General features: G+C 38.0%; 1 protein-coding gene across 6 annotated transcripts in view; it reads left to right on the forward strand.

Annotated features, from left to right (window-relative positions):
* The window catches only part of MAGI2 (membrane associated guanylate kinase, WW and PDZ domain containing 2), a 1,430,555-nt gene that overhangs the window by 1,256,738 nt on the left and 150,339 nt on the right, over positions 1 to 23,478 (forward strand). For 5 of the 6 annotated variants that reach the window (XM_077153531.1, XM_077153676.1, XM_077153920.1 and 2 more), the window contains 2 exons: positions 8,066 to 8,107; positions 15,054 to 15,145. In XM_077153531.1, the coding sequence (XP_077009646.1) occupies positions 8,066 to 8,107; positions 15,054 to 15,145 (134 nt within the window). The remainder of the gene's footprint in view (positions 1 to 8,065; positions 8,108 to 15,053; positions 15,146 to 23,478) is intronic. The other variant, XM_077153591.1, reaches the window with a different exon arrangement.

A 23,478-nucleotide genomic window follows, 5' to 3' on the forward strand; every position in this document is an offset into this window, starting at 1 on the left:
ATTGTCTTTGCTTTGGTAGAGTAAAAACAAAGTAAGCCTCTTTAGCTGAATGATAAAGGGTAACAAGTACAGCATATAAATGCTCATTAAATTGAAAATAATTGAAAAGATTTCAGTACAGTTCTTGATGCCTTTTCTGTATCAGTAATCACATATTTATTGTATGCCCACTTTGTTCTCAGCACTGTAGAATATATCAGATATGAGTGATGGTCCCGATCTCATAAATTTTACTGAGGAAACAAGAAGAATGAGTGTAAACAAGTAGACATCAAGATACAGTAGAGATTCTAAATTGCAGGGTGGAGACACATTGCAGGATTAAGATATTATTGTATATCCTTGGCGTATTTAATTTTTTTATAACATTTAGGAAGCATCAAGAAGTGTTTCCTCCTGTTTTCGTTGTCTCATTATTAGTCATTTGTTTCCACCCTTTTGTAGTTTACTGGCCAATGCAAGACTTTATTATTCAGACAAAAATCCAGCATTGGTATTTATTCCCAGTTGTCTCTTTACGGTCATCTCATAACTGTTGTGGCCTCAGTTTCTGAGCAGGAATTGTGCACAGCCCTCTTTTCAAACCTCGAAGAATTCTGATTTCATTGTCCAGCCCCTGCAAACAGCAAAGGCTGTTTCTGTTCACTGCCTTTGCCCTCCTCACCTTGTGATAAACCAAGCAAACCACTTCTCCTTAATCTCCCATAACTTTTCTTCTGCTGTCCTTCTCTGGGAGCTCTTTATCTCCTTTGCCTCCACAGCCACAGAAACAGCAACCATCCTGACCCTTCACGGTGTCCCCCATCCTACCCCCCATCAGTGCCTTCGCTATGCAACTGCTGCCCCGACTCTAATCCTTTCCCCCTTCTTATTTTCATCAGCACCCGCTAATGTTTCTGAGGCCATAGTAATGTTTTCAGGGTCACAACTCTTAGAAAGCCAAAAGAGGGCAAGCTCATTTCCTTTCCCCATCCGTCTTTTTTATATCATGTTATTTCATAATGCTAAATGGAGTGTGAATGAAACCCAGAAATCATATTAAGGTAAGAAAAGCTCTACCCCTGAAGATTAAGGAAAACAAAAAAGCATGGTGCCACTTTTCTAGGCTCTCTGAATGGCAGAGCAATTCACTCTGCTTGGGGCTAGGTGTCTTGAAAGAACAGAGCAGTCTTTTGTCCTCTGTATATTTCCTATTTCCAACATGAAAAAGATTCATTCTTCATTTATGTTTTTGGAATGATACTAAAAAAAAATTTCAACTAATGGAGGAAGGCTTGGTCTAATTCTGTCATTTTCAAATAGTTGTGTTTTACTTTTTTATTCAATTATCATAAAATGTATATCTCTAAGCAAAAGCAAAAGACTCATTTACAACATTTTGATTGGGAGCCACTCCTATTTTATTCTTTTGATTCACAGGCATAAACATTTTGATCTGGCTCTATCTATTCTTGCGTCCCCCACCTCACCCCTGTGAGAAAAATCAGTGAAACCAGAGAATGTATAGAAGGAGTACTTGGCCAAAGTTGTCTAAACAGAGTCCTTTAGTACTTTTCCTTTGCCTGTAGGGTTCCTGTGGTATCCTCCCTTGCAACTATAGATAAAGCAAAAGAGATTTTTAGGTTCATGTTCACAGTAACCAAATAAAAGAATGTACCTATGCCCACAAACCTCTGCTGTACAGGGTCACAGAATGTTTGCTATAACAAGGCTGTCAAGAAATATTTGGATTCCAGTTACCAGTCCCCTGCCGATGATGGAAATTTATCAAACGATGTAAATGCTGCTGTGCCTCATTTGACTCATAATTAGATTATCTTGACATTTTAATGTGCATGCACAGGACATCTCAATAAAGATTGTTCCAAAAAAAAATGTTATTTCAAACAAACGAAGGCAACCATAAGAGACTAGAGCTACATGAAAAATGGAACATGACAGGTACATGCTTAGGAGAGGAAAGCTAGAAACACCTCCAGGCTTCGTGAGCTCTTCCTATGATGAGGGGAAGGAAGATCCTTCCACCCAGCAGATAGGGTGGTGCCTCTGAGTCCAGAGCATCAAACAAAGTGCCCAGAGATGGCACCTCCAGGCTCCACATCAATGAGCGAGAATTTATGAAACACTCAATGTGTATCTAGAACTCTCCTAGGCACTCCACAAGAGGAAAGTCATGAGAAATGATCTCTGCTGGTAGGAAGCTTACAAAGGAATTGGGGACACAGACAAACAAATGGTAACATAGGAAAATAATTCCTGAACAAGGCTGCATCACATAGCACAGCAAATAACATCAGTATTTTTATTGTGCAAAAATTTGCAGTAAATACAATTGAAAATATAGTTTCTCAACTTCCATGTGTAAAATCAATGTTCAGTCAGGAGAATGTATTGTGTTAGTTATCTTTTAATTATCAAAATCTCTTTAGAATCATTGGTCCTTGCTTGAGAGTTCTGTGCAAAAAGAAAAAATTTCCCACTAACTTACTTTCACCTAAAGTTAAGCTTAATACATAAAAGCAGAACCGTGTCACAAAAAAATCCCCAAAGAAAGTTTTTATCAACTAGGGCTTCTAGGTTTGATATTAATTATTTAAGCACTGACCCTATGTCTTTACCAGCAATTCCCGGAAAAAAGCAAAAATCCTCAACCTCCACCATAGACTTTTAGATAAATGTCACTTTCTCTTGGACCTCTGCTGATAACTTTCTTCTTGCTGTCCCCATTACTGGCAGTTTTAAAAGCCAGAAAGCAAAGGAAAGTACCCATCTTTGTGTTGTGCTACAAACTCTGCCATTTTTTTACTTCCCTCTTCGATGCACTTTTTCCCGCATCTCATGAAGGAAGGATATGAATTCTCTCTGCAATGACAAGCAGAAGGGCTCGACTGTTCTGTTTATAAGCCAACACTCCCTAAGTTGGACTATGTACACCATTTCTATCCTAAAAAAAAAAAAAATTTCTCAAAACCCTCACTACTCCCATTTCCTCTTGCCATTCTTTTCATTTACTGTACATCATCTCATCTTTATTTCAACTACATATTTCTGCTATGATAGGAAGCTACTTTTAATGACTTCCCATAAGACTATCTGGGGTAACCACACATCCCAGTTTGCCTAGGACAGTCCTGGTCTGTCTTGTCTTGGCAGAGATATTAATAGTTCCCCTTTCACACTCAGAAGCCTCCTCATTTGAACAATAGATTATGTGGTTTTCCATAATTACATTATTTATAAAGGAGTAGGAATCATTACTGCCCAAGAAAAGCTTTAGAATGTATAATGCCTACTCAGATAAACAATTTCTGTCAAGTTAATTTATCTGACTGACTGAAATTCTATGTTGGTGAGTGAATTTTTGTCCATACATGTTTTATCCCTAATTTGGGGTAAAGATTCATGTGGTGGCTTGTCTTAGAAGCCAAATACTCAGTGAGCTTCTCCCATACCCGGAAAGGCATCCAGATGTGGAAATCTAGAGCATGGCAAACTGAGTAGGAAAAAATAGTGGTAAAAGCGTTATACATTTAAGTACTATGACATGAAATTCTCATGCTTATCCTTGAGAGTAAATCAGATTCAACATTGCGGTAATCACAAGATTGAAAGGAAGTTTATCTCCTCCGTCTTCCTGCCCTTAGGAAAGATGACAACTTACATAACTACAAATAGAGGCTATCACGGTTTCTCCTTTTATCACCAGACAAGTCAATAAAAAGTGCTTCCCAAAGGAAAGGAATATAACTCACTCTGGAATTTTATGAGCTAAAATTTTGGCCATTCTAATGAAACCTTGTTGATTTAGGAAGGAGGGCCCTGTCCTGTCCTGTTGCTGATCTTTTCTTTAAAGCAGAATTATTCTAAAGATTTGTTTTACCATCCCCAACTCATGGGGTATTTGTTGAGCCTGGTCCCGGCTGCAGCCGTGGAAGCTGGAGCAGACAATGAAAGCAAGAATGGGCATAGAAGGAAATCTTTGTCGCATGAAACCCTTTCCTCATGGTTTTGTCCTTTGGTGTGAACCCGAACTGAATTATTACTGAAGTAGTCTAACCTTTTCCCCCTCACACTGAACCTTGGTTATTATAAATAAATAATTATGGGCTACAACAAGTCCATGCTCCTTTTTGCAATAAGACATCACTCAAATGAGGATCATGAAAGTGTCAGGGATCTGTATGCTGTGATGTGCCTTTTGGTATAACCCCTTTTGGTATAAAAGAACTCACACAACCAATTTTTCTTTCCAGAAATTAGGAAGCATTAACCCATAATAAGCAATAGGTATTGCAGCCAATGTAATCATTCAAAGGTAGCTACAGACCAGTTAAAGTGTATACTGGAGGAGCACCCTGTGGTTTAGTATTATGCCTGAAATGAAATTATAATCTGTAACAGATCAAAAATGAAGATTTGCATTTTTCACATCTGTGGCTCTCGTTCTGCTCTTTTGTTGTTCATCGTTGGTTATCGAATCCTTTCATTGTTCAGTATTGCAGTGCAGAAGTAATTTATGGCTAATCACAAATGGGTGGTTGTATATCTCAGCTCCTGGCTTTTTTATGGCTCTTTCTTTGTTCATTATTGAGCCAGGGTTGTAGTTTCCACTCCCATCCTGACTCACAGCAGAGAGATTTGGAAAGGTGGGGTAGTATAAAGCTGTTGTCCACCACAGCACATTGCTGGAGACTCTAAGTGGAAAAGGACAGTGGGCGCCCATCACACAAGGTAGCCATCCACAGCACCTCAGAACCAGCCACCCCCAAGCCTGGCAAGTCCTGCTTGAGCCTTCTTGTCTCTAGTCTCCTTTGCCCAAGTAATTAAATACCCGATGCAGGCAGACTGGAACTATTGACAGATTTATGAAAGGTTTTAATAAATGCACAGATGCCATAGTTGCAGTCAGCTATTCCATGATCTTCAAAGGCCACTTTCTCTTCCTGGAGAAGCTCCTCAGGCCCTGGCCAGATACCCTTAGACATTGCAATGTTCAATGACTTTAATTAAAGTACCACCCACAGATGGTATCTGGCACACTAGAGTAGTTTAGTGAAATATTAAAATAAGATACGCAAATGTTAAGACATTTACCAATGGCTTTAGCATTAGAATCTTAAAAGAATAGTAGAAAAAATTTAATGACGTATTACATTTTAAATGTCCTCCACTGTATGATGAAGGTTAACTTTCTGTACTTTTTCCCATGAAGAAAAATGAAGTTTTCAGCTGGAATCTCTAATATATTACATTATGTATCACTTTTCAGTTATAAGTATTTGCAGTTATATAGATTGACAAAGATCAGTAAATCCAGATAAAAGCTGTTTGCCCTTTGTAATACATAGATTTTAGTTAATTTGAGAGTTTCTAATTTTAAAAATTGTAGTTTGGGTAAGCGTTATAAATAACTATGGAAACACATATATTTCTAACAAGTTCCTATTAAAAGAGAAAATTACCATGATATGAACTGTGGAATAAAGAGAGCAAAATAAAAATTGTGGTAGAGCACACTTTTCCCCCATGCATTTTAGATTAGATCCAATCTAATTTAAAATATATTTCATTTGGTAGCTTAAAATTTAATGCTGCTGAATTAGACAGAAGATAGAAGGGGGTACAATGTAAGCACTAGAATCTCAAATCATTCATTGATTGAAAGTTATTTATGTCAAAACATTTTCTTGATAGCACAAGTTGACAATGTTACCCAAAGTATTTTCTTGAATAAATATGAGACTATCAAGGCTGCAGTACATTGCGTTTAATTGCTGCCTGGCAAGTAGGTCCTAATAAAATTATGATAATATAAAATATCAGTTTTACAACCAATGGACGTGTTTCAAAAGTAGCAGGCATCCATCCCTGATACAGGTTTATCTTTTTGATGAATGACTGTTTTCAACTCATAATCCTAAGCAGTCACAGTAAAAATTGAGGTTTTTAAAAAATAACAATTTCGCTGGAAAACAAATTTGCCTTCACTGTGAAAACACAGATCACCTGGCAGGAACGATCATTCTGCCCGTAATGGAAGGGGTGGGCTGTGCAGAGCCCAGGGAGGAGACGGTGGCAAGGACAAAGGAGGCCAACGGTTCGAGCCTTCCTGGTCACCCCAAGAGGTTTCTATTTCATTCTTGTTGTGGAATAGTGTAGAGCTCTTTATATGAAAAAAAAAAAAAAGTCAATAGAAAACAATCAGAATTTGGTCTTATTTCGATTTTAGAAGTTTAATGATTAAAAAAAACTCACCTTTCCATATTGTTTCATGTAGCACAATTATATTACAAAATTCTGTCATCTTAGCACATTCCAAATTCAAATTCAACTGTACTTGATTCTCATTCTCTGCCTCTTAAACCTAAGTCTCTTACGTTGCCGCCTCTTAAAATGCTCTTGATAAGAATGTAAAAATAATAGTCTAAAATTTCTTCCGGGCTAAAAATAGTTTATATATTGAAATCGTAAGCCAGGAAGGAGGTGGGGGAGTTTCTGGCAGGAAAATTTTATTTTATTTTAGTATACAATGTGAATTTTTGCTATGTGGAGGCTTAGAAACTTTTACTTAAGTTCCATATGGAATTCCTTACATGAGTGAAAAACAAAGCAATGTAATAAAATTAAGATTAAGTTTATCATAGAGGCAAATAAGCTGCCACTCTCTCAGGAGTATCTCAGATTAGCATAGCTCTTTTATCTTCTGAAATATTTCTTGACCAGAAGTTTGTATACATATGTCTTCTGCTCAGCTTACATTAAACCCATTTGTGTGACTTAGGAGATTTTATATTGACAGACTGTTAGAGCATAGGGAAAATTTCTGAAGATGTTAGAAAAAAATTATAGTTCAGTCAGAAAAAGGGCATAGTATTTTTGCATGGTTAATGCTAAAATAAAACAAAGGAGAGCTAGCTTTGTTGGAAAATACAGTTAAAGTCTTACTAAGTTGGGAATGAAAAGGGCATTTAGGTATAATATTATAAGATTTTTTTTTCATCTAAAAAGGATCTTGAAGTGTTTCCTCTGAAATAGCTTAAGCAAGTCATTTAGCATCTCTGGTCCTTGCCATCTGTAAAATGAAGGGCTTTGGGCTGAAAACCTTCAAGTTTCTCTCCAGCTCTGACATGCCATTAGTTCCTCTATGCATCAGAAGTTGATTTGGAAGGCACAATGAAAATCAATGTGCAATTAAATTATGCCATTTCTACATGTCCAACAGTTTTCAGACAAAGAGATGGTGAAGGGCTGCATTTCTCAACATGTCTGTGTTGGATAGGGTTGAAAGCGTGTCATTTGGACCCTTACTTTCCCTTTTAATCCATGAGAGCAAAATGTCTCCAAATGCTTTTGGAAAACATTATGTAAATAGGTTTTTCTGATTCCTAGAATTCTAAATGCGGGACATTCCTGCATTTTAAAGGAGTTTTGTATTCATGTTCATGAATTTTTATGTTGTTATAATAGTGTAGGTTACATTATAATTCTCATAATGGATGGATCTCTATTGCTAAAATAAATCAGTTTAACCCAACTATTTATGAGTATAGGTACTGACAAAGTATGTTTTAAAATAACTTCAAATATCCAAATACTTGAAAATATCAAAATACTTGAACTGGTACATGAAAATCAATATAATCAATTGAATGCTTCCCTTTTCATTTCTATGTCTTATGACACAGTATCATAACAAGATTTAAAAAGGCCCATATTTATATGTATATGTTTTGGGATCTGAATTGATTTTACTTTTAAATATGTATCCTTATAATAAGAATCCAAACCTAATAATATCTAGAAATGGTGATCTTTTTTTTTCCATCCTAATTAAAAATGATTTAGATTTTTCTATTTTGAGTGCATGTGAAATACATTTACGTGCTTACACAATACATAAAGCGGGGTAAATCTGACCCTTATCTGCCCTGGATTTTAAAGAAAATAATAAAAACATGAGCACAATCTGGGGAGTGGGGTTATAACAACAACACAAAGAAAGTAAAGGTGAATTTTCAAATGCTATAAATGAATTTCAATTTTAATTCCGCATTTTCCCATCCAGAACAAGTGCCACCCAGGACCAGTTTTCGAATGGATTCCTCTGGCAAGTATTCATCAATATTCACAGTTCTGTGACAAACCATCTTCCATTTTATGTAACAAATCATCCTTTAAAGTAGCATCAGTTTTTGGAATATAATCACTATGCTAATTTTATCCACCAACATAAGCATCTACTCAAGGTAGAGAGTGTGTCTCATCATGGTGAGCCTATAAGACTGCCAAGGAAACAAAATACTAAGGAATGCGGTCATATTTGTGATTTTTTTTTCATAAAATGTTTTGGTGAAAGACTGGATTAAAAACCGTGTATCATGGATAGCCACAGACTCACTAGCTCTGTGATGTGTGAGATAGAAACCACTAGCCACGTGGGACACTTGGGTCTCCAAATGTGGCTACTCTGAATTGAGATGTGCTATAAACATAAAATTCACATTGGATTTTAAAGGCTTGGTGCAAAAAATATACATAATACTAAAAGATTTGCATTGATTAATGTTGAAATAATAGTTTGGAAATGTTGAGTTAACTAAAATATAGTACTAAAATTGAATTTCACCTATTTGGTTTTTTTGGTTTTTATTTTTTAAATATGACTGCTAGAAACATTTTTTTGTTTTGTTTTGCTAGAAAATTCTAAATTACTCTTTTAGGTTATATTTTACTCATATTGGACAGTGTTGAACTAGATAAATAGAAATAAGAAGCTAGTGTATCTCAAGAGATTTGCAATTTAAATATTTCCAGAGAACTTATTATAAATTTCACTAATATAGAAGGTAGAATGAAATTATTTTCACATCAATTAAATACTTATAACAATTTAAATGTTTTTGAAACCATGCCAATTACAGAAATGATTATTTCATTATCATTTTAAGTTAGGATAGACTATCATAATTTCAGATTTAAGAGCTTTTAGTAAAAACCAACTGATTTAATTTAAAGGAAAATAAAATTTGTCCTAGCCATCCCAAAAATACTTACCAATTTTGGTTCAAGCTAGAATCTTTCACATTACTGGGGAAATGAGTGAGGGAAAGGAAGATCTCTATTTTTCTTAACTCTTAGAATTAGTAATGGAAATGCTTTGAACAGCAGTTGAGGCCACCGGATTGAAAGCCAGAACACGAAACAGTTGCAGAAAAGAGTTCTCTGTAATAATAGCACTATTTCAGGTCTGTGGACTCACAGCACATCTCTAAAGTGTTTCCATGATGACAGCTCATTATCCATCACAGCATGTTCTAACACCTCTTGGAGAATATATGTGTTTGAAATAATTTCATTTTGTGAATTTCCATGTCATTTTTTGGATATATAGAAAATATGGAAGATATTGTTTAGCATTTTATCCTCAAATAATGCTTAATTTATTTAATTTGCATGTTCTGAAAATTTTTAAAGCATCGTTATTCTTGCATACTGACTCTAAAATCCTTAGAATTTGTAAGAATATCTAATGCCCAGAGGGAAATAGGGGACCTGAAAATTACAGTTTCAAAATGAAAGCAGTATTCAGTTTGGGCTTCTAAATCTCAGTTTACTGGCCATAAGAAGCACATTTCTTGAAAATCTCAGCTTCTGAATGTCTTTTATTTAAAAATAAAAATAAAAGGGAAACTCAAGAAGCACCCAATAACTTACATTTCCTTGGTATGTGTGCAAAGCAATATTTTTATATTTCAAAAAAAAATACATATAACACAAAGGTTATAATATAGGTTGTTTATATTTTATTGTTATACGACACAGGTTTTCAAAAAAAGAACCTGTTCCAAATATTTTGTTGAATATCCACACAAATGATCAGAATATTCTAGGAAATCATGGCTGCCTCCCAAATAAATCTCCCATATTTTTCACATTTACAAAATGTCCTTTATCAGATTATGTGTCACAATGTTTGACTCAGATAAATATATTCATTTCAACTTTATATGATGCTTTGCTCATCTGAGCTACCTAACATCCTTAGGTACAGAGGTAAAGTTCATTGTAAGCGCTCCTAAACAATGTGTTTATGAAGCTAAGTGTGAACTCTAGAATAGAGTAATGCTGTGGTTTATTGGGCCTAGAAGATTACACACTGTCTCAAAACAGTTAAATTCAACAGTGTGTACACCATAAAACACTGCAGATTCCTCAGCAGCAAGGAAAAAAATTAGCGAGCAAGACAAAGATGTGTGGTCAGGACCTTTGAATGGGCAACTCCACCCAAAACAAGAGCTGGGAGCAAGAAATGAAGAGCAGAAATCTCTTCTGGAAGGAGAGCTTCCCTTGTTTAGGAAGAAAGGAAATCCAGGATCATAAAGGGTGATTAACAGTATCAAATGTGGCAAAGAAATAAATCAGAATTTGATACTGGAGGAAAGACAAAAAGCTGTTTGATTTGGTCATTAAGATGTCATCACCAGCCTTAAAGAGGTCCAGTCACGCTGAGAGCAGAAACAAGTCTGGCAGGGATGGAGTAGTGAGTCAAAGATGAGGGCATGAAAGTGCCACTAAAAATTACTCTTCTAGGAGAGATGCAGTAGGAAACAAGGGTCTATTTAGAATGGGGAAATGTGACTGTATTTGAAGGCTGAAGAAATTAATCAAATAGAGAGTGGGGAGATGCTTCCAATGATGGCTAAAACGTGTCCAGCCACATTCACATAAAGGGGGGGAAATGGTAAAGGGTGAAGGGGATGGGATTCCTTTATGGCAAAAATGTGTTCGCTATTTATCTGGTACTGTCAGATTCCTGATTAATTCATCCTGTATCTGGAGGACATGGCAATCCAGAAGCTAAGGACATGTTTAATAACCTTCTTTGATTCCCAGTTCCTTCTTTGTACTGCTTTTCCTGATCCCTTTCCAACAAAAAGCCAAAAAAAAAAACTTAAGGTGTTTTCCAGCACAAAAATTGGATAAATACATTCTCTGTGCCAAACTGTGATAATAAGCCATGGCACTTATGTATTAATTAAAACATGGAAGGGAATTCAAGTACCAAAATTTAATTGACATGTTTACAGCAGCATCCCATGTGCCAAATTAATCCATTAAAATTATTTTCTTTGCATTTTTGAAGCTTGACTACATTCATAAAATTAATCACTTCTGTTCAGTCACCCATCCCTTTCTCTAATACTGTACACAAAGCTATGTCTTCAAAAGCATGTATACCCTTCCTGGGAAATAAGAAGCAGCTTTTGAAATTCTACTTCTCTTTATTATGAGGAGGATGTCCTGATGCCTGGCTGTGGTCACCATTTACTACTTTTAAACATGTGAGCTTTTCAATATTGGTGTGGGCCCAGAATAAATCAGGACATCTAAATTCTATTGGGGTAACTTTCCAGGGTAGTCATGTAAAATACCTTCAAAGAAGATTATGATCAGATGCTTTGCTTCATAATGCCTGAGGATCTGGGGACCCAGCTCCTTAGGAAGAAGCAACAATGTCCATGGCTGCCCATTGAACACCAGTGTCCACAAAGACCTCTGTGACCCCTCTTTACAACCCCTGCCTCCTCTCCAACCACACCAAGCAACCCTGAATATGCCCCTGACAATTCTGCAAAAAGAACTGAGGAAAAAGAAGGAAGATGTCAAAGAAAAGAAAAAAAAAAAGAGCACGGAAAGAGAATGAATGCAAAAGTAGGAGAGAAAAACGGATGATGGAGGGAACATGGTTGAATGTCTCCCAAATTGACCCAGGTCCTACTCGGTTGTCCACCAGGCCCTTTCATCTAACAGACTTCCAGGTATATAGTTTACTAAACAACAGAAGAGAGAAGATGGTGACTAACTTCTGGTGCAAGGAGGATAGAAGAGTTGGCCTTAGATTTGTTTGCTTTCAGTTCTTGCACTAACTGGGGAAGACATAAAGCATGATAAATAATTGAAACGTGCTGGGCCAGAAGAGCAACTAGAAAAAGTATCACAAACATCATAATCTTTCAAAAGAGCTAACAGAGCAAGAAGAAAAATAAACAGCAATGTCTTCCAGCTTTATGCATATAATTTCAGTCATTTTGTAAAGCCAGACTGGGAATGGGGGTGGATAGAAACCAAAGAATTATCTAAGAGCTTTTATTTTCCCCCAAAAAACGTCCTGCACTGCCTCAAGTCACAATTTATCATTTAAACTTTTGTTTTAGAAAAATTTAACTCTTTTCTAAAGTTTCCATGCTCTGCAGCCTCTGATTCTGTGTTCAAAATTAATAAAGAACTAAGAAATAAATCATGTCTGCTGGCACACCTCTCTAATGGATCTCCCTTTCCCTCTCTGTACTTGCTCATATTAAATGAATCTGGTCATCTCTGCATCAAAGAATAGAAGGATGAAGATGATTGACACACCCTCTCTGTATTTGAAATTGGATGGGGTAGAGCAGCAATCAGGAGATCAGGACTGTAATTGTCACCAAAATGCACAAAGAGGAAGGAAAGGAGGATAAATGCCATTTGTATATCCCCTTCTTCAGAGTTAAGTATCATTAACTGGCTGAAATCTAGGTTTTTCTCTTTAGAAAAGGAATCCTGAGCTATTCATTAAGGAAAAACATCCCTTTCCCCCCAGGAATCCCAGCATCCTCTGACACAAGACAATCCCTTTGTACCTTGGCACAATTCAAAATGTCATTGGGATTGTCAGCATTTCCTTAGGGGAAAAGTCTTGCTTAACGAATAAAATGGGACTCCTAGAGTTCCATGCGATGTGGGTGGGTGCTGAAGTCATTAGAGCAACAGTCTTCCCACTTATCCTACTCGCCAGCCATGTGAAATTGAGAAAAATGTTTCCAAGAGTAGATAAAAAGTTCGTTTAAGCATGCGGCTCAGCCATTTTCAGTGTCAAAAATACATCACATTCTATTTGTACTTTTTTATGTATGCGTGGTATAAAGCCCTCCAAGTTTAAAGTGCCCCAGAGAAGAGCGTGCCTTGGGCAGTCGTATCATAACCAACTTTGAGAGACTTGAACAAGACTGGGCATGTTCATTATCTGTCATCTTCCCGTCTCCCCTTGCCTTTCTGTGTCCCTCAGGACGACTACAGATACCTACGTGAGCTGTGTAGGGCTGTCCCAGCTGCCCCTAGGCTCTCCGAGGCTTAGCACACACCCCAGCACTGATTCCATATTTGCTATCGTAGACTCCAAAACAAACTGAGTTCAAAAGCTACTGTGTCTACTGCGGTGCAGGGTAAAGTTTTTATCACCCAATTCTAATTAACGAATTAGAACTTAATTGGAACTTAATTGTTCTAGCTTCTCCTATCTTGAGAAGATGACTTATGCAATTCATAAAGGATGGCTCAAGGATGTGGAAGTCTAATTGTTTTTTCCCTCTTTGAAAAGCTTTTTATTATTCACTGAATGGAAACCTCCCTTGGTTTTGTGCACATCTGGTCATCAAAGGGTATAAATAGTCAACAAGTCTTATGCAACATATACATATAAATACATGTGTATTTATATTTACTTATGAATACGTATGTAACATATACATGCCTGATTCACCTCTCTGTAAGTGAATAATCCGCATGCGACCACTTTGCAGAAGTGAATGGCTTGCCTTTCTTATATCGCTAGGATTGCACAGCACAGATGGAGGGCATCAGGGCTGCTCAGCACCACTTGGCTTTGTACACCTGTGCTTCAGCAGCCCCGCCCACTGGAGAGCTTACCAAGCATTCGCCTTGCAGAGAGAGGGAGCTTTCTCTCCGCTGCTACTCCTCTTATAGATCCATGTGGCTCAGGCATAGCTTTTTGTCCCCGTGGGGATTTTCCTCTGAAATCCTAATTTCCAGAATCATCTTTTTAAGCAATTTTACTTAATACATATTCTATCAGTTGTATATCTCCTTTGAAACCAGGAAGGTCCAGAGTTCAGGGAATGGTTCTTAAGCAAAGAATGGCCCAATAAACATTCCCCAAAGTTGCCTGTTACCAAGGGGCATCTTAACAATGGGCATGAAAGTATGCACAGCCCAGACATGATGAAGTGTTTCCCCACTGAGGAAAGTTCAAAAGCCTTTAAAAAGTAAGCATAAATCATATTCTCCTTTAAGAAATCAAAAAATTTCTTATCCTATTAGTTAAGTTATTCTAGTGTTAAGACAAATAAAAATGAAATTGAGGAAGAGGGTTCCTGGTTTTATTTTTAAGCATGCTTCTGTTCTTTCAGCCAACTGCAGTAAAGCATCCCACCACTAATTTATATGAAGAGTATACTAGTGGGATCAGCAGTGAATTTACTAGCAGCTTCCACATTATAAATGTTTGGGGAATTAGAGTTCATCTTAGATCCAGGTAATTTCTACCTGTAAATTATAAGAAACATAAAGAAGTTTGTCAGGAGATAAAAACTTAATATTTAAGCCCAATAGAAAAAAAGTTAAAATTCTACTCTTTTCTTCTGACAACTTTAAAAGAGAAAAATTTTATCACGCTCACACTAAACTGGATGCACAAAATCTGACAATTTTAAAAGAGCAAAATTTTACCATGTTCATACTAAACTGGATGCACAAAATCATGAACAGCTATTGGTAAATTACTAGGGAGGATTTTGCTAGGTCCCAGGATTTTGCCATCTGTTTTATTAGACTTCTGAAACAATCATTGTAGTCAGAGCAAACATCACCAAAGTGACAGCAAAGCTTCTTGAGGGCAATCCAAATGCTCTTAAAAAAATAAAGAAATGTGAAGGCATCAATTCATGTGTCCCCCACAAATTTTTCACGCAGAAAATTAGCATACTCTCTCTGCCTGTGGTGATACCCATCAGTGCCCTTGGCTATTACTCCAAGGGCTACATAGTTTTGAAGCAACTACTTTTTTGTCCCTATTTTTTTTATCCTCTCTGCTCTCCACTGATTCTAGCAGTGCTCTCATTAATCAGTCTGCAAAATTAATTTATCATTCTTCTGTTCAGTTCCTCAGGGAGTGGGGAGGAGGCAGAATTCATCATTCAGCAGGTTCCCCTTTGTTCCAGGTCCAGACTATAAGGAGTTGGATGTCCACCTTCGGAGGATGGAGTCTGGTTTTGGCTTCAGAATCCTTGGGGGAGATGAGCCTGGACAGCCTGTAAGTTCGATTTCTTTATTTCCGCATTTTGGACTATATTGTATGTGTAAGCATTAGGGAAAATATCATTCAGTATGACAACTAACAGGTTATCTTTCAGGACTTGATCAAAAAGTTTAAACTTTATTTATTGATTTGCTATTCTCCTTTAAAAAGATCTCCCAATGTGCCAACTTCTCCATGGTGAGCAGCCCATTGTAAATCAATGCACATTGCATTAAGAAAGGGACAGTACTCTTTCTTAAAATGGATTGGATTCCTCTTGAGTATTTTATTTAATTGCACTGGAAGCCTGGTCTTTCTGGACAATAGCTCACAGGTAGACATGTATGGCAGAAGATATAGTGAAGAGCTGACTTGGAACAGTAAATTTATGTATGTTCTCAACCAAAGTAATAAGGAAGAGAGAAACACAGGGATAAAACAGAAGTAAAGTCAAGCTAACTGCCGTATTTGAATTAAGGAATTACCATGAGCAGATGTTGATGAAGCCAACTTCAACTGGCACAATATTGGGACTTTGGTAAGGGCTCTGGAGACAGGTTTTTTTTTTTTTGTCATAACTGTTATGCATCAAAATAAAAGTATAAAATAACAATATCATCAGTATACAGAAAGCACACCAAGCTGAATTTGTGAACATGTATTAAAATATCAGTTATAAAAATACTCATTCCCAAATGTGTATCTTAAATAATACCCAATGAGACTTTTGAATATGTGGAGAGCCTGAGCTGTCTGCACCCATTTCAGCTCAGATGTCTGTATCCCATCCAAGATGAGATGCCTACACCCCATCCCGGCTCAGGTACCCCAACCTGGCTCAGACAAGGCATCTAAGTTCTAAGCCTCAGTTTCCTCATCTGCAAAATGAAGATAACAGTAGTGCTCTCTGATAGAGTTGCTTTAAGGATTAAAGAAGATACCACTTGTAAATCTCTTGGCATTGTGCTTGGCTCATATTAAATGCTGATTGTTCCAGAAATTAAAACTAGGACCACTGAAGGGTAGAAATCTTTAGAAAAGAAAGTGAATTTAACAAATGAAAGGAAGCTATAACAATTCAAACTGTCCCAAAAGGAAGCAGAGTGCTTTAGTAAGCAATGAGCTCCTTAACTGTAGAGCTATTCAAGCGGAGAGTCAAAGAATACCTGCCCGGAGCCCCAGAAGGGCTTCCTCTTCCTGATGAGGGCAGTCAGAGTAAATGATTGATGAGATCCCTTCCAACAGAAAACAATGAGAGGCTGACCATGAGACTCCAGGGGTGAGGGCATGCCAGGAGAAAAACAGTTCCTAATCCTGGGAGCCAGAATGTCACTGATTCCCCCAGCTGCCAGAGATGTGAGCATACTTATGCCAGGGAGGATTGGCTGGATCTTCCTGATAGTGTCTTGGGAGGGACGAGAATACTGAGGTAAAATATAAGGCTCAGGAACATTCAGACTTGAAATTTATTCAGAGACTAAATGAATGATCTTATATCATAGGTAGAAAAAGCAAATCTTGCTTTCATTTTTCTTCCCTTCACCATGTATATCCCCTTCTCCATTTGTTGCCTAATTTTGAATTTACCAGGAATCTTCAGGCACCGTTTTGGCCCCTCACCCTCACTCCTCTCTATAACTCATTATTGATATAGATGTAGATACATACATAGAGGTAGAGGTAGATGTAGCTATAGATAAAAATGTAAATATAAATGAGATATAGGTATAACTATAGATGCTGGTATAAGCCATAGAAGATATTATCAGGTCCCTTCATATATGCAAACATTTAACACATTGATTTATATTCCAAAACTTCTTGGCCTCCATAGGGCATTTGTCTGACTTAAATTTCCTTCAGGATTGCTCTCTTATATGTTCCTATATCTATCTATTTGGTTTCTCAGCAGTATTTTAAATTCCGTCTAGGCAGAGGTTTTGTCTTCTCCTTTGTGTGCCCCATAAATAAAAAGTGTCTCACGGATGTCTAAAAGATGCCACATTAATGAAAAGAAATGATAAAGGACCTAAATAAAATACCACTGTGGAGTGATCATTATAGCATTTTGTGGGATACTGGGAACTAGATGAGACTTTTGCCGCACACTTAATGATAAATCTGTATAGAATCCAATGCATTTATACTAACATAATGCCTCAAACTTGCCAATTAAAGGGGGTTTTCACCATGCAGACAAGGCCCCCATTTGCTCCAGAATTCACTGACTTGCATCTTTCTTGCCTTCATCATCTATGAGCTTTGAAAGGCAAGGACCATGTTTTAATCGTGTTTGTATCTTCCACGCTTAACACAGAGCCTAGTACAATAAATATTTGTTAAATAGGATTGAAGAGAATACTCTATGCCAAACCAAAACTGTCATCTGAGCTTCTCAGAACACATCATGATATGGAGTGTACATTTCCTGGGACCTCTAAATTTTAGAGACTCTCTAATTAAAACGGCCTGGTACGAGAGGCAGAGATGGTGTCCCTGCAACCACACAACATGCTTTGTTTAGCTCTCATAGTGTGTTAAAATTGTTGTGTGCTAAATACTTTCATATTTTGAAAAAGTTTGATGTTCATCTGCTTTTGAAAAAGAGAAAGATCTATCAACGTAAGCTTAACCTCCTCCATGACGACAACTGGCTGGAACTGAGCCATGGTCCCTTACAGACAGGGCAGACAGCCTCTCACTACCATGGTTCCAAACATTTCCTTAGGCTTGTATTACTCTTTAGGTTGCTTTGAGACCCCTGTTTCAGCACACTGGAGAGAAATAAATTGGAATGATAAGAATTTTGCACCAAAGGGACCTTCAGCCCAAGCCGGATTATCTTTATGACTCCTAAGCACTAAAAATAGCATCAGTTCCCTTATCCTATACACAAATAAAAATAAAAGAAGATTAAGATATAAAGTAGACATAAGGAGTGAAAGTAACAAAGTCACATTCTTTCCATGACATTCACTTCAAAACAGTCTTTCAGATAGAAATTCTTCATTTGCCAGGACGCAAGGCTCACCCTTTGCCAGCTGTGGGAGTAAACCAGCATCCTAGTAATCCAGCACATTCAATAAATATTAAAGATGCTTTATCTTTATGCCATGGAGTAGAATTGCACAGCTTAGTTTCAGGGAGGGCATAGTCTTGGCTGGCTCAGGAAAGGAGAGGTGTTGCTGGACTTCAGCAAAAAAGCAATACAGTCTTTACCAAAATGCAACATTTATTGTCCAAAATGAAGCTCATGCATGTGATGGCAGACCCTCGTCGTCGCCAGCCTCTGGACGGCTTTCTGCTCCATTGGTACCTAAGGCTCCCAGGTTCCCAAGCCTTCTAAATGTTGGCTTCACATTCCTGAGTCCTTTCTCCTCCGGTGGGCAGACATCAAATATTTATGATAAGCCTCCTCAGATTACATGGATTGCTGGTTAGCCTTATTGTGTTTATTTAGATTTATCCTGGTTTATTTCTTCATTCGAATGATTTAAGACACACTCATGCTGCAAGTTACAATTTTGACATTTAAACCATAAAGTGGAAGCCTAAATCTCCCTGAAGCAAGCAAAGCCAGGAAATAATGAGCCGTGAAGACCAGAATATCGCATCTCAGAAAAACCATGTCGAGAAGAATGGGTCTACTGTGCAGATCTCCCATAAGCCTTTCCTTCCTACCTTCCTACATTGTAACTCCAGGGATAATAGACAAACAAAATGTGCTAGCCTCACTTAATTGCTGATGTGCTACAAAGGGAGAGGTGTGTGAGGTGACCTGGTCCCTAGCCACAGGAGGGTTTGTAAGTGGCATCAAATAGGCTTCTGCATCCATATATATGAAATGGTATTGACATCTCAGGGTGCACGTTCAACATGACAACCCAGCTTCCAGCAAATAATGAACAGCAGGACTCCAGCTCAAACAAAACATATGGGCATTTTTCCTGCAAGAGGAAATACTTTTCACAGTTAAATAACAATAGAAGTATAAAGAAATGAAAAATTGCCGGAAAGAAACAAAAATGAGATTTCCAGCTGCGAGCTGAAAAGAGATGGAAAGATTGTGAAAGCACTGCAGTGGAGAAAGGCCTGTCTGTAGAAAACCTGTTAAAAAGAGAAATAGTGATAGGCAGGATCCTTGGCAGAGGAACCCGGTGCCAACTTGTGGAGGAGTTTCAGAAGGAAAGAGCCTGAAATCTGCTTGCCACATTGTCAAATTGTCCCAAGCAATAATCGTTACAGAGCAGATCCACCAGGATTGGGCTAACATTAGTTAGTGCAGAAAAGAATTAAAGGAATTAAAACACCTGGAAAGGTGATTTTGGTTTGTTTGTTTCTTACTTGTTTAGTTAGCATTAGTTTATTTTTAGTGCGTTTTTCCCCTTTCTTACCGGGATGATCAGTCTCCTGAATGTGAATTACTTATTTCACATCAATGGTCTGTATCACTCCGTGCCTTTTTAGCCTGTGAGATGAAGAGGAGCTGTATCACTGCTTTGCTTTTAGAGAAGGCAATTGGAAGGATAAGGACATGGATCCTAGAGGAGCAGTATTTCTTGATTTTTTTTTCTTTTGCATGGGCAGGCACTGGGAAACAATTTCTTGATTTGTTTTGTCACAAAGTTCTTCCTTCAGGTCCAAAGCAGTGGGGACAGAATGCAGCTTCTGCAAGAGCCTTGAGAAGACTGAAGAGTGGGACGGAAGGATGGGCTGAGGCTGAAGAATCCATGGAAACCAGAGGGAGGCCTGTGTGTGAGGCGACACCAATATTGGCTGAAAAAGCTCAGCAGCCTCTGTGCCTGGGGTTCTACAAAACCAGAAGGCAAATGTAGCCTGATGGGTCAGGGAGACCAGGCCAAGTGCCCAGCTGTGGGGTGGGGGCCCTCAGGTGACCTAGATTGTGGCCAGTGAGACCATCGGACCAAGTGGAATTACTCAGAATCTTACTACTCAAAGTGGGATATACGAGCCCACAGCATCCAACATCTCCTTGGAAATATTAAAGATGCAAAATCTCAGGCTCCACTCCAGACCTACCAAATCAACATCTCTGGCTGCGTGTCCAGAACCCTGTGTTTTAACAAACTCACCAAATGATTCTTATGCACCCTCAAGTTTGAGAACTACCAGAAGTTGTAAGACATGTTCCAAAGAGTTTAAGTGAACACGGAATGTGTGCATTAGGAAGCCAATATAAGGTACAGCACAGGAAAGAAGGATAGGTTATCCAGTTCCTGCAGTTAGAGTGGCAAAAGGGATAGAAACTAATGGAATGTGTCAAGTGTATGACACACGTTTTAATTAAAGAAAAAAGTTCTGATTCCTTTTCCTGAATAGGGAGACACAGAAAGCTGTCTCTATGTCAGCAGTGTAATGTAAATACATATAGGTGCAAGGTGAAGAGATGACCAAAGGTTAATGAGCCACAGCAGCAGGAGAGCAGAAAGCAGTGATGGGGCAAGTGGTCTACTTCCAGCAAATGTGTAAGTTCCTGATGGGTGGAATAAAAAAAAAAAAACTTGATATAATGTGGCTAATGGACAGGTATCTCTAATGTCTACCCCAGTGCACCATGCGTAGCTTAATTAAAGTTGGTTTAATAGGATTGTAGCCTTTTTTTGAAACAAGATAAAGGATAGAATTATATAATTACATAATAATTATATATTAATATAAAATAAGTTATATTGAAATATTGATTGAAGTTACCGTTTCTTTAGAAATACGTATGTGATAGTTTGAATCACGTACTCCGATTCAGACTTGTTCTTAGTCTTGACCTATGTTCCTGTGTACGAGTCCATTACGAATGGGACCTCTTCGAGATGTTATTTTATTTAAGGTGTGGCCCAACTGAATGAAGGTGGGCCTTAATATGGATTACTGGAGTCCTTTATGAGCAAGAGAAATTCAGAAATAGTCAAAGAAAATCAGGAAAGAGCTGGAACCCAAATCAATCAAACCTGGAAGAGAATGGAGGAACATGGCCATGTGATGTGAGGCAGGGATAGAAGCCAATGGACCCAAAGGATCACTGACAGCCAGCACTGGAATGTTACAGACTTGGGAAGAAAACATTGCCTTGCTGACACCTCAATTTTGGACTTACCTACCCTCAAAACCATGAGCCAATAAATTCCCATTGTTTGAGCCAAAACATTGTGTGGCATTTTCAGAGCAGCATGGAAAACTAAAACAAAATAAATAAGGTTTGATAGAAAGGACTAGTTTGAAGATTAAAGCGTCAAGTTTGAAAAAAATGTGTCCAGTGAACTTCAGTCTTTGCTAAAATGTCACCTTCTCAATGAGACCTTTCCATCCACTCAAACATGACTACCACTGTGCCGCATGACTGACATGCATATTAACATGCAATATGATAAACACGTTTATTGATCTTATTACTGGATGACTACTAGAATGAGAATTCTGTTAGAGCAGAGATTTTTTGCCCAATATTCACTGATGGATTCCTAGTACCTATAAGAGTCCCTGAAGCTCAATGAATTTTTATTGAATAAATGAATTATGAGGAGGAGAGTACTTCACACCAAAGCAATAGGAAAGAAAAGCATATTTTTACTGTGATCTTCCTTGTAATGGATGATTTTCAACTCCTAGCACAGAAGATAACTTCAAGAGTAACTGTATATTGTTCTTTTTCTATAGCTAGAGATGAACAGAAATTTTCCAATGTGAAATTCCCTTTTATTATGTTTGTAAAGGGCCCAGTTACATCTGTGGCTCTCTCGGTAGTATCCTCTATCATTTTGGTTCCCTTATTATCAGAATCAGAACTATGCCTTAAACTTGATAATTAGCCAGTAAAGAAGTTCATTCACAAGTCATTTCTTTTTCTCTATAACTAGCTGTAAACTCTTCCTCTAAAGATCAAGAGATCAAAAGGTTGATTCCACAAGAAATCAAAAGGTTGAAGCATTTTCTTTGGGCTAACCCAGCTAAAGGCAACTTTTCATGGGGCAGTGGAGAAACATAAACATTCATTTTGCCTGGCTTTTGCACAAGGCACTTACCAAATTTTTGAAATGCTCCACAGTGTGTTGAGCCTTTTGAAGAATGGATTGGAACATCTTTCAAAAAAAACTCATATATTCAGGTCAGCATGACAATAAGGAAAAATGGAGAATGTCAGAGCATGCCTGATTCCTGGACTGCAGCGAATAAGTGCAGAGGGTTCTGGATGCAGTCATTCTAAGGCAAGAACTTTGAGGCCTTTCCTATGATAGCGATAACGAATCACTCAGAACACTAAGCAACATGGAAGCAAATCTACTCCCCCACCCTACTCTGCACTCAGTTATAAGGAGAAAGTAGCTGTAGTGTGGGCAATTTTCATTGTTGTGGATAGAGAGCTATTCAATGGTGCAAGACCGTGAAGTCCTCAGAAGAGAAAAAAGAGAACGCTTCAGACTGGAACTCTGCATATACCTGAGAAGCACCAGTCAGTCAGATCTGGTTGCCATGTTGCCAGACCACAATAAGCAGTATGACCTAGGAGGAAGGGACAATTCTGCTGCCAAGCCAGAAGACATGCAAGCCTGCAAGTCATGATGGAGCAACTCTGCAAATTAGCTGGAATCCACGGATCTGGGATTTGGAAGAAATTATTGTGCCTGGAAGAAATTAGCCAGTGGGCAAAGAATCTTTTTAGGAAGAATTATTTGAGCATCATCTCTGCAATATTATAAAAGTAATGGAAACCACTGTCCTCTGATGCTGTGGTACTTGGCAAAAGCAAAAGGGGACCTACTGTCCATGAGTTGGAAAGATTGTAGATTAAGCAGCAAAACTAAAATATTTACTACAATTGCTTCCTCTGAGGTAGAAAATAGCTCTGCTAATGGACACTAAATTGGGTGTTGTCGTGGTCAGGTTCATGTGTCAACTTGGCCAGGTGGTGGTACATGTTTGTCTGGTTGTGCAAGTGCTGCCCTGTCGCTATGAGGCCATTTTGTAGAATTAAATCATGATCACATCAGCTGCATCCACAGCTGATTCCATTTGTAATCAGCCAAGGGGACTGTCTTCTGCAATGAGTGATGCTTAATCTCATTAGATTAATGAGATAAAGGCTCATGACGAAGCCTTTTAAAGGAGGATTCAGAAGAGACAGGCTCTCTTCCTGCTTCGGCCAGTGAGCCTCTCCTATGGAGTTCATCCAGGCCCTCCATCAGAGTCGTCAGCTTCACAGCCTGCCTTACAGATTTGGGGCTCTATGTTCCCCTGATTATGTGAGACACTTTTATAAATTTTATATTTACAGATATTTCCTGTTGATTCTGTTTCTCTAGAGAACCCCAACTAATACAGGTGTTTTTAATGGA

Source organism: Tamandua tetradactyla, chromosome 1, assembly GCF_023851605.1.
Source record: "Tamandua tetradactyla isolate mTamTet1 chromosome 1, mTamTet1.pri, whole genome shotgun sequence".
Taxonomy (NCBI): Eukaryota; Metazoa; Chordata; class Mammalia; order Pilosa; family Myrmecophagidae; genus Tamandua; species Tamandua tetradactyla.